This window comes from Thamnophis sirtalis, unplaced genomic scaffold (genome assembly GCF_051295495.1).
Source record: "Thamnophis sirtalis isolate CommonGarterSnake01/CBP01778 unplaced genomic scaffold, rThaSir2_p1.2 scaffold_13, whole genome shotgun sequence".
Lineage (NCBI taxonomy): Eukaryota > Metazoa > Chordata > Lepidosauria > Squamata > Natricidae > Thamnophis > Thamnophis sirtalis.
This window is the reverse complement of record NW_028261393.1, coordinates 1,088,775-1,106,664: the sequence shown is the minus strand read 5'-3', so window position 1 is coordinate 1,106,664 and position 17,890 is coordinate 1,088,775. Positions and strand designations below refer to the sequence as shown.

General features: G+C 49.9%; 1 protein-coding gene across 1 annotated transcript in view; it reads right to left on the bottom strand.

Moving 5' to 3' along the window:
* Window positions 1-3,511, bottom strand: part of PLEKHG2 (pleckstrin homology and RhoGEF domain containing G2) — a 29,426-nt gene extending 25,915 nt beyond the window's left edge. The window contains 3 exon segments of the mRNA XM_087728125.1: window positions 1,385-1,485; window positions 2,362-2,801; window positions 3,342-3,511. Coding sequence (XP_087584251.1) covers window positions 1,385-1,485; window positions 2,362-2,801; window positions 3,342-3,390 — 590 coding nt within the window. The 5' untranslated portion in view covers window positions 3,391-3,511.
* Window positions 3,512-17,890: the final 14,379 nt, after the last annotated feature.

Sequence of the window (17,890 nt, the reverse complement as noted above, 5' to 3'; positions counted from 1 at the left end):
TGGTGGGGACTTGGGTTCCCAGGTTTCGGACGAGGCTGGCATCACAGGCGCCTGGCATGCCAAGCCGCCACGCTTCTCGTAACTTCAAGGCTTCCTTTGGAAACCTTCTGGCAGGGAGAAATTATTTCTCTTGTTGGAAGGAATTATTTTTCTTCTAGGCCACAGAATTTATTTCTCCTCTTGGCTACAAAAACCCCGTCGATCGCCTTTTTCTACTCCAGGTGACTCAGGACCACAAAGCCTTCTAAGAAAAGAATTTCACAATGACTCTCCCTGGGAGCCAGACGTCCGTCTTTACCCCCCCCCTCCATCCATCCCAGAAAAGTCTTGGCGCTGGTCCTAAGCCGATTCCCATGGCCATAAATCCCCCAGAAGTTATTAGGTTGACTTATTCAAGATCCCGTTTTATGAGACATTGTCTTGAAATATTTACGCGCAGCCCCTTCCTTGCTGGATTTCCAGGCCGTTTCACCCAAAATCAAAAGCAGAAGAAAAGTTTGCTGAGTTCAGGGCCACCAGGAAAAAAATAAACCGAAAAGGAAAACAAGGAGGCTGCCAGGAACTCGGATGAGATCCTGGTGGGATATTAAAAAACTTAAGAGGAGGGGTGAGGAGGAGGGGGATTGTCTGGCGGGCAAAGGAAAATAAGATTGGGGCCAGGGCCTTCCTCCTTCAGCCCAGGAAAACCATCATAAACATTTCACGTAGTTTTATTTTTTAACACAGGAAAGTCTCGACTTTCAACAGTTCGGTTCGAAGACACAACAGCCCTGGGAAAAAAATATTAATGACCACTTTTTCACACTTACAACTATTGCAGAATCCCCCTGTGGTCAAGGGATCAAAACGTGGACCAGAAGTGGGTTCCTACCAGTTCGGATCAGTTCAGCCGAGTACGTGGTACCTTGGCCTGCCCTGTCCCCCACAACCGCTTCGCAGAACAATATTTATTTATGTCCCAGGGGGAGCATGGCGTCTTCTTTTGTGACCTTCCTAACCCCAACCCTTCTGACAAGCAAAACCAATGGGAAGCAAGGTTCACTTAATGACCGTGTTACTAAATTAAGTGCAAAGTGCCAATGCAAGTGGTTCACTTAACAACGGTGGCAAGGAAGATTGTCAAATGGGACCAGATTCATTTAACAATTGTCTCACTTGGCAACAGGCGTTTGGGGTACAATTGTGGTCATAAGTTGAGGACTACCTGTACTGTAAGCTGCCCAGAGTTATCCTGCAGTGAGACGGGTGTCCAATGAATAAATAAATAAACAATAAATAAACAAACATCCATGCGTTTGGCCCCGCCCTGAACTCCAAGACCGGCTGACCCCTCCCCAGCCTGAGCCAAGCGAGGCCCCACTGCACCTGTTGAAACCTGTCTCACCTGTTGAACTCGTAGATGTCCTCGATGTTGCAAAACAAAGCACCGACTTGTTCCGGTTTCAGAGACACCTGTCCGCAGTCAATAATGCAGCCCAGGTAATCCTGTGCAGGAAGAAAAGAGAGGGGGGGGCATCAGACAACCTATGCCAAGACCCTTAGCTGGTCTGGGACAGAAGGCAGGTGCACAGACAGACAGACAGACACGCACAGAGGCTGGGTTGCTGAATGGGGGAGTGGGAGCCGCTGGAACAGCACAGCTTTTGTAAGCTGTTCTTTCCCCCCCCCCCCAGCTTGGCCCACCTTGCAAGGCTGTTGCAAAGCCAGGCAAAGAATTATGCCATTTGAGTCCAGTGCTGCCCAATAGCAATAGCAGTTAGACTTATATACCGCTTCATAGGGCTTTCAGCCCTCTCTAAGCGGTTTACAGAGTCAGCACATTGCCCCCCACAGTCTGGGTCCTCATTTCACCCACCTCGGAAGGATGGAAGGATGAGTCAACCCTGAGCCAGTGAGATTTGAACTGTTGAACTAGCAATAGCAGTTAGACTTATACACCGCTTTATAGGGCTTTCAGCCCCCTCTAAGCGGTTTACAGAGTCAGCATATTGTCCCCACAGTCTGGGTCCTCATTTCACCCACCTCGGAAGGATGGAAGGCTGAGTCAACCCTGAGCCGGTGAGATTAGAACCGCTGAACTGCAGATAACAGTCAGCTGAAGTGGCCTGCAGTGCTGCACTCCTAACCACTGCACCACCTCGGCTCTCAACCCTGGCATCTTTAAAGCGGGCGAGCGTCAACTCCCAGGATCTCAATTTCCAGGAACTGAGCTATTGCCGGCGATCCGGGAGAGAGGATGTGGCTGCTTTAACGAGTCGAAGTCAGGACTCGCATGCTTGTATGCCCCAAAGCTCCTTTGTGAGCCCCAAAGTTCTCCTCCTGCCCTCCCTCCTACCCCCCACCCCACTCCTGCCCTCCTACCTCCACGATGCTCCTGAGGTCCCGGACGTAAGCCTGCTCCGTTTCCACAATCTCCAGCACCACCCGGTCCAGATGGGACGGCTTGACCCGCCGTTCTTTGGCTCGGCCGGGACCCGGTGCCCAGCCGCAGCACTGCTGCCCATCTCCTCCCGGGGTGTCCGCCAGCCGGTCCAGCAGCGTCACGGGGGTCAGATCCAGGCTGATGTCGCTGCCGTTCTGCTGGGAGTAAGCGGGAGGGCAGCCCCCCAGCCCGATGCTGCTGCCGAAGGCGCTGGAGCCGTCCTGCAGAGAGGCGGAGGAGGCCGAGGAGCTGAGGCTGACGGGGCGGTCGCTGTCCGAGCAGACGGTGTTCACCGAGGTGCAGCTGCCCAGGATGGGGCCCGACGCCATCTTGGTCCCGATTCCAGCCAGCGAGGAGGTCGAGGAGGGCCTGGGGGCTGCTGGGGGAGGGAGCAACAGGCTCTGCAGTCACTTCCCCAAAAGACCCCCCCGGCCTCCCAGCCACGAATGTTGTGTGTGTGGGGGGGAGACACAGGTAAGGAGCCCACTTGGAGGTAGGGAGGGCAGCTGGTTCTCCCCCCACGCCCTCCGGCTCTTTTCACCCTTAGAAGAAGAAGAAGAAAGCGGCTTCCTGCCTCTTCACATCCTTTGTGGGTTTTTTTTCTCACCTTTCAAAGCTGTGGTTTCCCTCGCAAGGCATGCTGGGAGGGGCAGCGTGCAAAGAAAGGGAACCCCCCACCCACCCGCACTCGGCCCCTTCTCTGCTCTCCACCTCCCTCCCCTCAAATCTCTCCAAAGGGGGGAAAGAAAGCAAGGTTTGCAAGGGCCACAACAGCCATGCACAAAATCCTGGAATGCAAAAACCAGAATTGGAGCAAAGATCTGGGGAAGGGGGTCCTGTTCCCCCCCCTCCACCCCCCATGGAACCTCCCCCCCTTCCCAGGCGTGTGGGTGGATGCCGCGTGGGCGCACGGACTGACCTGGGCTGCCTCTTTCCTTGGTGCTGCCCCGGCGGGCGCCTTCGGGCATGGTAAGGCTCGTGGTGTCCCCGGGCCCTTTTCCTGGGAGGGAGAGAGAGAGACACACACACACACAAACAGGTTGCTGTGTTGCAAAGCGCAAAGCGTCCGGCGTGTCAAAACAGATTCCCCACCTGGGACAAACCAAGTTACATTTGCAATTTCGACGTGTGTTTTTGTCCTCTTCCTGTTAAGATTTCAGACTTTATATTCTCGGCTTGGCATTTCACACACACACACACACCCTGTGCTCCTTCTTTTTACTGAAATAGGATGTGAAAGTGCCGTATGACAAATGAGTGGATGTTGTGTCGCTTCAATTGTGTACACACACACACACACACACACACCGAGGCATTCCCGTTGCAAGCAGAGTTCTCTAGGAGCAGACAACAAAAGAATCCATTGAAGGCAGGATCTGAAAGGAGCCAGCGCAGGATTCCTGCAGGAGGAAAGGACCGGCGGGCATCGGATCTCCTGGGCTGGGTCTCCTGGCACCCCTGGCTGAGCAACCCAGGCCCAGTTCAGGCCCAAAGGGGCAGGAGAGCCGCCACACGAGGAGTCGGGGGCAGCCTTCTGCCAACTCCAGAGGTTGAGAAGACCCCCCCCCCTGCCCTCCCCAGATGGGCCAAAGGGCCACAGAAAGGACAGCGACCGGGGGGGGGCTATCAGCACTTTAACATCTGGGTCACAACCCTGTGCATCTTTTCAGCCAGGACCCACTGCTGCCAGCTGTGCAGCCAAACCATCTTGGTGCCAGCTGTGCAGTGGGCCACTTGGGTGAGAAGACGCACGGCCACAGCTTCTGAGTCCTTGTCAGGACTGGGGGATAAGCCCGTCTCCGGAGGTGCTGGGGCTGCAACACTCCTATGGCCCCGGGAGGGCTGTGGGGAGGGAAACCCAACGGACACCCATTCGTTGAGGGCAGTGGTGGGTTCCTAGCAGTTCGGACCGGGTCAGACGGGCTGGTAGTGGTTTGGTGTCCACGGTGGCTGGAACCGCCAGTGACCCAGGCCTGCCACGCCCCCAAACCGGTTCTCTGGGTGGCGCCATATTGTTTTTTGCCGAGGTGGCGCAGTGGTTAGGAGTGCAGCACTGCAGGCCACTTCAGCTGACTGCTATCTGCAGTTCGGCTGTTCTAATCTCACCGGCTCAAGGTTGACTCAGCCTTCCATCCTTCCGAGGTGGGTAAAATGAGGACCCGGATTGTTGGGGGCGATATGCTGACTCTCTGTAAACCGCTTAGAGAGGGCTGAAAGCCCTATGAAGCGGTATATAAGTCTAACTGCTATTGCTATTGCTATTGCTATTGCTATTGCTATTGCTATCTATCTATCTATCTATCTATCTATCTATCTATCTATCTATCTATCTATCTATCTACCTACCTATCTACCTATCTACCCATCTATTATCTATCTATCTATCTATCTATCTATCTATCTATCTATCTATCTATCTATCTACCTACCTATCTACCTATCTATATCTATCATCTATCTATCTATCTATCTATCTATCTATCTATCTATCTATCTATCTATCTATCTATCTATCTATCTATCTATCTATCTATCTATCTAATTGTTGGGGGCGATATGCTGACTCTGTAAACCGCTTAGAGAGGGCTGAAAGCCCTATGAAGCGGTATATAAGTCTAACTGCTATTGCTATTCTGCACAGAACAATTCTTATTGCGCAGCGCACGTCCGTGCGGTGCGCCTACAACTCAACCGTCAGTCGAGACTGCCAGAACCCCCGTTAAGTGTCCGTCCGAAGTTACACCGGCACGGAAAGTAGTGACTTACGACCCTTTTTCACACTTAACAGTTGCAACCTCCCCATGGTCACGCGATCAGAATTCGGATGCCTGGCCACTGACTCGTGTTTATGACGCTTGCGGTGTCCCGGAGTCACGCGATCCCCCCGTGGCAACCTCCCGACGAGCAAAATCAACGGGGCAGCAGCCAGGTTCGCTTAACAACCATGTCGCTAGCTTAACGACGATGTTGATTCCCTGAACAACGGAGCCAAACTCAGTTAGCAACAGAAACCCGGGGGCTCAATTCCCTTCTTCCTTCCTGCCCTCTGCCCTTCTCCACGGTTCCCATTCCTTTCCTTTCCTCAAAAGCTCTGGCGTGAGGGGGGGTCCCACTCGGTGACTCTCTCCAAAGGGGGCTGCCCCAGACACCCACTTCCTGATTCCTCAGCCGGGGCCAAGAATACCCTCCTGGGCCTGGCCCTGTTCGGCTTCAACGGATGTCTGAGTCCTGTTTGCTTTTTCACGCGGTCTCCTCTGGCTCTCTCGGCTGGCCTGAGTGTGGGAAAAGGAGCAGTTGCTGCTGATTTACATAAATTAAATTGAAACAACCCCCCCCCCCGCACAAGAGGTTTTTTTTTTCCCCTCATTTCTCAACATTAAAAAATAAACACAAAAAGACTCTGGTTTCCTTGCTATGCAGAGACTCATCCTGAGCTCTTCGAGTTTAATAGTTTCGAGTTTAATAAAAATTTGTATGCCGCCCACTCCCATTGGGACTCCTCTGGGCGGCTCACAAGCAAGATAAAAAAGCTTATTTAAAAATTATAGATAAATTAAACTTTAAGGTACATGATTGCACTTGTATACTGTGGCTTTTTAATGTTAGTGTTAAAACAGAACAAACCGAATATATTGGAAGGTAATAGAAGTATACCGAAGGGAGGAGCTGAGTGAAAGAAGAAGGAGGGTGGAGAGGGTGAGAGAGAGGAGGAGGAGAAGGAAGGGAGGGAATGGATTAAGAGAGGGAGTGATAGGGTTAGGGTTAGATAGAGGGGGAGGGGAAGTAGGTGTAGAGGGGTATGAGAGAAGGAAGAATGAAAGTTGGAGGGGGTTGAAAGAGGGTGTATGGTGGGCCAAGGAGGTATATTGGGTTTGTATTGTAGGGGGCATTTTCTATATAAGTGAGGGTTGTGTTTATTACTCAATGTTATATGCCTCGGTTATGCACAGTAAACATGTGATTGTATAGAATGAAACGGAAATAAAAATATTATGCAAAAGAAAAAAATTATAGATAAGAAACACAATGTTAAAAATTGACGCACCATGCAACCAGTCCAGTGGGGCTGGATATCATCAACCCTTCTCCTCCCTCTGCCTCCCCGTCTTCCAGACCTGGGACAGGACATCTCACATCTCAACCCCTGAAACTTTCCTTTCCAGGCAAGTTGAACCTCCCTGGCCCTTCGCTTGCCATGAGTCGACTTTCCCCCGTGCTGGGGCTCCAGTAGAAGTGAGTCTTTGTGGCCCAGAGTTGGGTTTTGGGGTCCTTGGTGGGTTTTCTTGCAGACATTTCTTGTGTAAATATGTTTTATTTCATTTTCATTTCATACGGTCACATATATACTGTGCATAACTGGGGCCATATAACATTGAGCAATAAACACAGCCATCCTTGTCAAAAATACTCCCCAAGATACAAACCCAATATACCACTTCAACCCTCCATACACCCTTTCTTTCACCCCCCTCCAACTTTCCTTTCTTCCCTCCAACCTTCCCCTCTACCCTACTTCCCCTCCCCCTCTATCACTCCTCTCTCCCAATACACTCCCTCCCTTCCATCTCACTCTCCCTCCGATCCTCTCTCCCACCCTCTCTACCCCTCTTTCTACTATCTATCAATATATTCAGCTTCCTATTTTTACACTAGAATTAACAACGCAACAGTATACAAGGTGCAATCATATTAATCAGTTTAAAATCCAGCACATACTATATTTCCCACCTCCCTTCCCCCCCCCCCGGACTTCCCAGAGCCCGTACACAGTATAGCTTTTTATCAAACAGTCGGAAAATATATATATATATATATATATATATATATATATATATATATATATATATATATATATATATATATATATATATATATATATATATATATACATACATACATACATACATACATACATACATACATACATACATATATATATATATACATATATATAATATATATATATATATATATATATATATATATATATATACATATATATATATATATATATATATATATATATATTATATATATATATATATTATATATATATATATATATATATATATATATATATATATATACATACATACATACATACATAAATACATAAATACATAAATACATAGCAGACATTTCTTGACCCACCTAGGGAACATCATCCATGTCAGGGAGGGAGGGTGGGTTTACCAAAATGCTCAGTGGGGAAAGAGAAAGAAATAAAGAAATAAAGGAAGGAAGTGCTGGATGCTTTAAAAGGAGTAGGGGGTCTGTGGCGGGACCCCAAGAAAGAAAAAAGAGAGGTTCAAAGGAAATTATTTTTAAAAAACCCGTCCGAGTTTTGCAGTCTGGCTCCAGGCTCCTCCAGGCAAACATCACCATTTGAGGAGGGGGGCAGGGGAGCCCCCTTCAACCTGGGCCTTGCTTGCAAGAGGCTACCCGGGGTGAGAAGAACTGAGGGCAGGAAAGAACTCCTGAAAGAGGAGGAGGAGAGGAGGAGGAGGAGGAAGAACGACGTGTGAAGTGCTTGTGAAAAAAGCTGTTAGTTTGCTTTTTCCAAATCCAGTTTGGCAGTTGAGATGGACAAAGGCGACATTCCGACATTCCTCCGGCCAGCAGCTGGTAGGGGGAGCCTTGGCGAACTCCGGGGAAAAAGAAAGGAGGGAGAGACGAAAGGGCTCCCTTGGGAAGACGGAGAGAAGGAGGAGGGCCGGTTCAGGGTGGAGTGGAAATGAAGATGAAAGGCAGAGCCTTTGCAGAGGAAGGGGCCGGCCCCCCACCCCTCCCACCTGGACTGTCCTGTGTCTTCTTGGTGACTGGTCTGGGCAATGTCCTCTCCTAACTCAAAGCCCTTTGGATGCTCCGGAAGGCAGAAGTTCTGCTGGGAAAGAAAGAGGATTCTTTTCTTCCTGGATAATGTCTTCTTGGCTTTCCCAGCCTTGGTGGTCTCAGCCAGGGAGGGAATCCTGTACAAGGGTTGCTCTCTCCAGAGCAGGGAGGGGTGTGTGTGTGTGTGTGTCTGGTCCTTGCTCTAGAGAAGGGGCCTCCAAAACCGGGCAACTTGTGGACCTCAATTCCCAGAATTCTCCAGCCAGCCATTCCTTTTTCTTCCCTCCTGTCTCATCAAATCAAGAGAGAGAAAACAGGAGGTGAAAGAGGAGGAAAATGAAGGAAAGAGAAGAAAGAGAAGAAGGAAAGAAAAAAATGAAGGAAGAGAAGAAGGAATGAGAAGAAGGAAAGAGAAGAAGGAAAGAAGGAAAGGAAAGAGAAGAAAGAAAGGAAAGAGAAGAAGGAAAGAAGAAAATGAAGGAAAGAGAAGAAGGAAAGAGAAGAAGGAAAGAAGGAAAGGAAAGAGAAGAAGGAAAGAAGAAAATGAAGGAAAGAGAGGAAGGAACGAGAAGAAGGAAAGAGAAGGTCGTAGAGGAAGGGACTGCAAGAGAATAAGCAGGAATCCCAAATTGGGGTGGGTGGGTGGGTGGGTGGGTGGGATTCACATCCAAAGGGATGCATTCTTGTTTCGGGAATTCTAGGAGTGGAAGTCCGGAAGTCTTAAAAGTTGCCAAGTTTGAAGAACCTTGGCCAAGAGCAGTGATCTTCAGCCTTGGTGGCTTGAAGAAGAGTGGACTTCAACTCCCAGAATTCTCCAGCTGAAGGTGGAAAGCAGCTTCCTTCGGTAAAGCTTCATCCACATTCCTTCCAGATGATGCGCCTGTCCCACATCTGTTGGGACTCCTGAAGCCTCCAAGCAGGAGAACCCTCCAGGGCAGTGTTTCTCAACCTTGGCAACTTGAAGATGTCCGGACTTCAACTCCCAGAATTCCCCAGCAGTGGTTAGGACAGTGTTTCTCAACCTTGGCCACTTGAAGATGTCCGGACTTCAACTCCCAGAATCCCCCAGCCAGCATTCGCTGGCTGGGGAATTCTGGGAGTTGAAGTCCGGACATCTTCAAGTGGCCAAGGTTGAGAAACACTGTTCTAAAGTGTCCCAACCTTGGCCACATTTAAGACTTGTGGACTTCAATTCCCAGAATTCCCCAACTTTTAAGACCTCTGGACTTCAATTCCCAGTTTTGCTAACTGGGGAATTCTGGGAGTTGAAGTCCGGACATCTTCAAGTGGCCAAGGTTGAGAAACACTGTTCTAAAGTGTCCCAACCTTGGCCACATTTAAGACTTGTGGACTTCAATTCCCAGAATTCCCCAACTTTTAAGACCTCTGGACTTCAATTCCCAGTTTTGCTAACTGGGGAATTCTGGGAGTTGAAGTCCAGACATCTTCAAGTTGCCAAGGTTGAGAAACACTGCTCCAGGGGTCTTCTGCGTGACAGATGCCTCCTGTGGCTTCTCCATACAGCAGCAGAAAGCGGAGAGGTGGGCCTCTGTCAGCTAGGATGAGGTCATGTCTGTGCAAAACATCCAGGTTCACGCCATGCACGGATGTCCCAAACTTTTGCCCTGCCTGAGTCCCGTGCAATGCTTGGGCCTTCTATAAAATATACACGGTAGTTAATGTAAATAAACAACAATGTTAGTTTATTATTTTTAGGTTTATTTTTTTTTTACTATATCTCGCGGGGCTGCGTTACAAGATGTCCAGGAATGTTTGCAACCACAGGCTGCAGATTGGACCCGCCTCGGTCTGGATTAGAAACCAGGAGACGCTGAGTTCTAGTTCTGCCTTAGGTATGGAAGCCAGACGGGTGACTTTGGGCCAACCGCCAGGAGACTGGGAGTTCTAGTCCCAGATCAAGCCATGAAAAACAGCTTTGGGCCAGTCACGCTCTCTGAGCCCCAACCCACCTCATAAGGTTGTTGTTATGGGGGAAAATAGCAGGGGGGAGGAATAGTAGGCATGTTCGCCACTTTGAATTACTTTATTATTTGCGTTAGTAATAAAGGCGGGATAAAAATCTAAATTATTTTATTTTATTTTATCAATTTCATATATACATTCACAATTATATGATCTCATAACTGTTATTAATAATATGTATTTATAACCAATTTTCCCTACAGTTGACAATATACTTGGAGATTGCTTTCTTAACATCCCATAGATCCATCTTATCTTACAACGGTCCTACTTCTTCTTCCCTCCCTCCCTCTTTCCTTCCCTCGTTTCTTCTCTCCTACTCCCCTTCCTTCCCTCCTTCCTTCCCCTTCCCTCCTTCCTTCCTTCCTTCCCTCCTTTCTTTTCTCCTTCTCTTTCTCTCCTTCCTTTCCTCCTTCCTTCCCCCCTTCCTTCTCTCCTTCCTTCCCTCCTTTCTTCTCTCCTTCCTTCCCTCCTTTCTTCTCTCCTTCCTTCCCTCCTTTTAAAAATCTAAAATTAAAAAAAAAAATCCCTCTGCAGGAGGAACAGACTTCTCCTTCAATTCCAGGTGTGGCACCTTGGAATGGGGCATTTATCCCGGGAATTAGGGAGCTGGGAAGATGCCATCCTCCCTCTTCCCAGTCCTCCCAGCTAAGGGAATCGTGCGGGGGGGGGGGGGAGAAGGGGAGCCTGCAAACAGACCGTGAGTCAGGGGCCTGGCACGAAGGGGCTGGAAAACGGCGAAGGCAGCTCTTTTTTCTTTCAGCTGCATCGACAGAAGTAGAATTTGAGCCCTGGGAATTCTTTAATCCTTTTTCCTCTGCGTGGGCCAGACCCCATCTGAAGTCCGGTTTGGGGTGCCACGCTTTAAGGAGGAATCCCAGGAACTGGGAGGGGGGGTCAGGAGAGGACAGTGGGGAGAATTAGGAATGGGGGGAAGAAGAAAGGCGATGGAAAGAAGCAACTGGAGCTCGGAGGAGGACAGACCCAAGAAGAAGAAAACCAGGGGTGAAATTCAATTTTTCTTTTTACTACCGGTTCTGTGGGCGTGGCAGGGGAAGGATGCTGCAAAATCCCCATTCCCTCCCCACTCCACGGGAAGGATGCTGCAAAATCTCCATTCTCTCCCCACTCCAGGGGAAGGATGCTGCAAAATCCCCATTCCCTCCCCACTCCACGGGAAGGATGCTGCAAAATCCCCATTCCCTCCCCACTCCATGGGAAGGATACTGCAAAATCCCCATTCCCTCCCCACTCCAGGGGAAGGATGCTGCAAAATCTCCATTCCCTCCCCACTCCACGGGAAGGATGCTGCAAAATCTCCATTCCCTCCCCACTCTGGAGTTGGCCAGAGGTGGCATTTGCCGGTTCTCCGAACTACTCAAAATTTCCGCGACCGGTTCTCCAGAATCTGTCAGAACCTGCTGGATTCCACCCCTGAATAAAACAGAAAATGAAGAACGGTTGCAGGAACTGGGCCTGGCTAGTCTAGGGAAGAGAAGGACCAGGGGAGACAGGAGAGCATCTTCCAATACTTGAGGGGCTGCCACAGAGAGGAGTTGGGGGGGGGGGTATCAAGCGATTCTCCAAAGGCCAGACAAGGAAAAATGGATGGAAACTGGACAAGGAGAGATTCAACCTGGAAATAAGGAGGAATTTCCTGACAGGGAGAACCATCAACCCATGGAAGAGAAGTTGCCTTTGGAAGTTGTGGGAGCTTCATCCCTGGAGGCTTTCAAGAAGAGACTGGGCTGCCATCTGTCAGAAATGGTGCAGGGTCCCCTGTTTGGGCGGGGGGGGGTTGGACTAGATGATCTCCAAGGTCCCTTCCAACTCTGTTAATCTGAAGAGCCCCTTCAAATCTCTGCAAAAGTTACCCAGAAGGGTGAAGAAATGTCTACGGCAGTGTTTCTCAACCTTGGCGACTTTAAGTCCTGTGGACTTCAACTCCCAGAATCCCCCAGCCAGCGAGAGCTGGCTGGGGGATTCTGGGAGTTGAAATCCACAGGACTTAAAGTCGCCAAGGTTGAGAAACACTGGTCTATGGAATGCCTCAATCCTCCAAATCATGCTTGTCGCAAAGGGAGAGGCAGTCCTTGACTTACAACAGTCCACTTAGTGACGGAAGCCACAACTGAACTGAAAAAGCAACTTGTTACATTTTTTCCACACTTAACGACCGTTGCAGCATCCTCTACGCCCACCTGATTCACATTCGGATTTTTGACAACTACTTCGCATTTATGACGGTTCGCAGCGTCCCGGGGGTCACGCGATCCCCTTTTTGCGACCTTCTGGCAAGCCAAGTCAATGGGAAGCTGGGTTCACTTAACGACCGTGGCAAGGAAGAAGGGGGGAAGGAAGGAGGAAAGGAAGGGGGAAAGGAAGGAGAGAAGGAGAAAAGAAAGGAGGGAAGGAAGGAAGGAAGGAGGGAAGGAAGGAAGGAAGGAGGGAAGGAGAGAAGAAAGGAGGGAAGGAAGGAGGGAAGGAAGGAGAGAATGAGAGAAGAAAGGAGGGAAGGAAGGAGGGAAGGAAGGAGAGAAGGAGAGAAGAAAGGAGGGAAGGAAGGAGGGAATGTAGGAGAGAAGGAAGGGGGGAAGGAAGGAGGGAATGTAGGAGAGAAGGAAGGGGGGAAGGAAGGAGAGAAAGAGAAGGAGAAAAGAAAGGAGGGAAGGAAGGAAGGCAGGAAGGGGAGTAGGAGAGAAGAAACGAGGGAAGGAAAGAGGGAGGGAGGGAAGAAGTAGGACCGTTGTAAGACAAGATGGATCTATGGGATGTTAAGAAAGCAATTTTCAAGTATATTGTCAACTGTAGGGAAAAATTGTTATAAATACATATTATTAATTTAAAAAAAAGATTTTAAGATGGGGCAAAACTCACTTAACACGTTCCTCACTTAGCGACATACTTTTTTGGGGATCATAAACTGAGGATTATCTGTCCTTTTTTTTTGCCCCAAGAGACAAGCGGATTTCCTTGTTTTATTTTTCTTGGAAAACATTTCGCTTCCCACCCGAGAAGCTTCTTCGATTCCTATTTCTTCCTATCCACGACTGAATAAGCTTTTTTGGATGAGAAGTGAAATGCTTTGGAAGGAAAAAGAAACCAAGGAAATCCAGTTGCCTTTTGGGAGAAAAAAAATAAAATAAATCACCTTCGGGACAACAGTGGGGGAGAGTTGTTTTTCTCTCTAATTCCGGAGAACGGGAAGAACGGAATTAGTGGAGACAAAAGGCAGATTCTGTTCCTCATCCTACTAGGGAAAAGCAGCCGGACAGGGAGATGGAGCGGTGACCTCGAGAGGCGAAAGGGCTCCTTTCGCTGACCGCCTTCCAACAGAACTTTCCCCATCTGGATTCCTGCACGGGAGCAGATGTTGAGGCTCTCCAGGAGTCCCTCAAAGGGGCCTTTATTTCCACCGAAGTCCTTTCCCCAATTCGGTGCCCGCCTCCCCCGCTTTCTCCCCCCCCCCCTACTCAAGAGGTGTTCCTCTTCCAGAATTCCCAGGCGGGGAGCATTCACGGTGAAATCTGAACCCGGGACTTTCCAGCTGATGCTGTTTGAGAGGGAAGAGGGAGGGAGGGAGAGGGCCAGAAACAAAGGAAGAAAGAAAGAGGCTATGGAAGAAGAAGGAGAAAGACGAATCGAGAAACAAAAAACAATACATCTTTGTGGAAAGGCAGGAATCTCACAGGGATTCCTGCCTTTGGAATCCAGGAGCTGCCAAGTCTCAGGATCCAAGAGCGGCTGCTGCATTCCTAATTTTTTTTCTCCTAAGTGGGACAATAAAAGGGACACCTCCAACATTTTCCCTACCACCCTTTCTACTGCTAGCAATAGATAGATAGATAGATAGATATAGAGAGAGGGAGAGATAGATATAGAGGGAGGGAGGGAGAGATAGATATAGATAGAATAGATAGATAGATAGATAGATAGATAGATAGATATAGATAGATAGATAGATAGATAGATAGATAGATAGATAGCAATAGCAGTTAGACTTATATACCGCTTCATAGGCTTTCAGCCCTCTCTAAGCGGTTTACAGAGAGTCAGCATATCAATCCGGGTCCTCATTTTACCCACCTCGGAAGGATGGAAGGCTGAGTCAACCCTGAGCCGGTGAGATTTGAACCGCCGAACTGCAGAACTGCAGTCAGCTGAAGTAGCCTGCAGTGCTGCATTTAACCACTGCGCCACCTCGGCTCCTTAGCACTGATGATGTTACCTAGCTGGGTCACGAAACCGCAGGAACCCACAGTCCTCCTCTTCCTCCTCCTCTTCTCTGCAAACACCACTTCTTCTAGCACTGATGATATTAGCTAGTTGGGTCATGAGACGTCTCCCAAGGAGCCCACAGTTCAACCCCTGAGCTACAAATCTCCTCCTTTATTGTGAGGATCGCTTGCACAACACAAGGGAACGGAACCATTTTGAAATCAGGTTTAGGAAGACCCTGCTCCCTCCTTCTCCCAGTGGCGGGCTGTTCCACAGGCCTGGGATGAATGGACCTTCGTTTGAAATACAAAGGAAAAGTTATGAGCAGATCCAGTCTCTAACTGGGAGCAATCTCCAATTCCCCAGCCTGATTTGGGAAACAGCATTGTTCCAGTGTTTCAGGGGTTCCCAAAGTTGGCAACTTTAAGACTTGTGGACTTCAACTCCCAGAATTCTCCAGCCAGCTCTGCAGAGCTGGCTGGAGAATTCTGGGAGTTGAAGTCCACAAGTCTTAAAGTTGCTGGCTGGAGAATTCTGGGAGTTGAAGTCCACAAGTCTTAAAGTTGCCAACTTTGGGAACCCCTGCAGTATTTGAAGGGCTGCCCCAAAGAAGAGGGAGTCAAACTATTCTCCAAAGCACCTGAAGGCAGAATAAGAAGCAACGGATGGAAACTAACCGAGGACAGAAGCAACCTAGAACTAGGGAGAAGTTTCCTGACCGTGAAAACAATTAACCAGTGGAACAGCTTGACACCAGAAATTGTGGGTGTTCTATCATTGGAGGTTTTCAAGAAGAGATTGGACAACCATTGGTCTGGAATGGTATGGAGTAAGAAGAGGTGTCCAACCTTGGGAACTTTTAAGACTTGTGGACTTCAACTCCCAGAATTCCCCAGCCAGGTCTTCTGGCTTGAGCAAGGGGTTGGACTAGAAGACCTCCAAGGTCCCTTTCCAACTCTATTATTCTGATACTCTGTCCTTCCTTCCTTCCTTCCTTCCTTCCTTCCTTCCTTCCTTCCTTCCTTCCTTCCTTCCCTCCCTCCCTCCCTCCCTTCCTCCCTCCACCTTGGTGCTCTCTGAGCTTGGTGGTGATCTCCCTCCCTCCCTCCCTTTGAAGGCCTTTAAGAAGGAACAGCCTCTTGTCTGAAATGGCAGAGGGTCTCATATTTGAGCACCAGGCTGAAAGACCTCCAAGCTCCCTTCCAACTCTCTTATTCTGTTACTCTGTTATTCCTTCCTTCCTTCCTTCCTTCCTTCCTTCCTTCCTTCCTTCCTTCCTTCCTTCCTTCCTTCCTTCCTTCCTTCCTTTTTCTTATTGCAATTCTGTTTTCCCCATCGAAATAAATGTCTCCAACAATAAGTACCAAAGATTTCTCCTAACCCTGCTGAGGGTCATCAGGACCCAAGCATTTGGGGGGGGGGAGGTCCAAAGAACTGCTGGCAGAACTGGTGGCTGAATTGGTGCCGGACTGATTTCCCACCCACCCCTTTTTTTGTGTGTCCCCTCATAAACCACGAATCTGAGCTAGTCCCCAGAAACTGGCCTGAGATCCGCAACGCATCAAAGGACGTGTCTCCACCTGGCATTAAAAAAACACACAGACCCAAGACTGCGTGGAGGTGAGTTTTCCTCCCTGCCTCCCTCTTCCTGCACCTGCGGTTGGTATCCAAAGAAAAGTGGCTTCTCCTGCTCGTCTGTCTTGCTGGATTCGAACACAAGATCCCCAGAAGATCCCCAGCAGAGCACGAAGTCTTCGGCTTCAGTTCAGGCAGTTCTCGACCTACAGCCATTTGCTCCGCTGCCAAAGTCTGGACTTGTCTGGAATAATCTCGGGCAGGGGTCTCCAATCAGGGCAACTGGTTGCCTGAGGAATTCTGGGAGCTGAAGTCCACAAGTTGCCCAGTTTGGAGACCCCCGGTCTGGGGTTTCTTGCCTGAGCAGGGGGTTGGATTAGAAGACCTCCAAGGTCCCCTCCAACTCTGTCTTTCGATGCTCCTTGGATTTATTACGGAGAAGTTCCAACTTTGTCAAAGTTACAGCAACACGGAAAGAAGAGAGTTACAGCCGCTTTTCACACTTAACAACCGTCGCAGATTCACGTGGGCAACTGGCTCACATTTATGACGGCTGCAACGTCCCTTGGTCACGCGATCCCCTTTTAGCGACCTCCCGACAAAGCCAAAGTCAAGGAGGAAGCCCGATCCGCTTAACTAACTCGTCAACTGCGGCGATTCACTTAACAACGGTGGCAGGAAAGGTCGAAAAATGGCGCAATGCTCGCCTAACGTCTCACGGGGATTTGGGGCTCGGTTGTGGTCATAAGTCGAGGACTCCCTGTGCCTCTGAGCTTCTGCAGAATGCAGGGACCTCAGAGACAATTTGACCAGGAAGGCTTCAGTCCGACGCCCATTGAGTTGCAAGAAAGCCCCCCCCAGCCCCCCAGCATCAAACCTGCCAAAGGAGGGGGGGGCAGAGAAGGAGGAAAGGAAGGAGAGCTTGGCCCCGCCCCCTTTCGGCTTCTCTGGAGCCCACCTGGCAGCCGCTGCCACACACACCCCCTCCCAAATTCCAGGTTTCACCACACCCCTTCGTGCCCACTTCGGGGCGACTCTCCACGCCTCTTCCTGCAAGTCGGCCGGGTCCCTTTGTTTCCCCGTCCCCCTCCCCTCCCCATGGCACCCCAAAAAGTCCCGAAAGGAGAAGGCTTCTCCCAGGCACCCTCCTTTCCCTCCCCACCGAAAACCCCTCCCCATCCAGCCCCCTCACTGGCCACAAAGTGGAGGCAGCCTTGCAACCTGTGGACCTGAGACCGAGAGGGATTCCCCACCCCCTCCTCCTCACAGTCTTGTGGGGGGGGTGTCACTCACAGCCCCCTCCTCCTCTTAAATCAACCAAACAACGCAACTTAGCAACGCCACAAAGCAACAACTTTTCCCAGGACTTTTGCGAGAAAAAATGCGATTCCTGAGATTCCAAAGCGAAGAAGGCAGGAACCATTCACCTCCCCTCCGGATGCTCAGGGGGTCCCAGGAACAAAGAATCGGCAACGCTCCCTGATCTACGCCGGAGGAGTGGGACCAGGGCACGACCCCCCCCCGCCCGTTAGCTCCCCAAGGATGGGCCCTCCGACAAGAGTGCCTCCTTTTCCCTTCAATTTCTGTATCCCGAATCCCTCTCTCTCTCTCTCCCTGCTGTTTCTGGGAACAATGGCTGGGAGGAAGAGCCTTAAAACCAGGATCCTGGCTTCCCAAGTCTTGCCAAATTGCCACCAACTTTCTCACTCTGGATGCCACAGCGGGGACCGTCCCAAGCCGGGAGCGCCGAGGGGCAAGGCCTCCCTCCCCCCTCCCCAAGGCAAGAGAGCCCCCCCACTTTCCCCCTAAAGTAAGCCCCAAGTGAGTTACAAAAAGCTGGTTTACAGAAAATCCCAGATG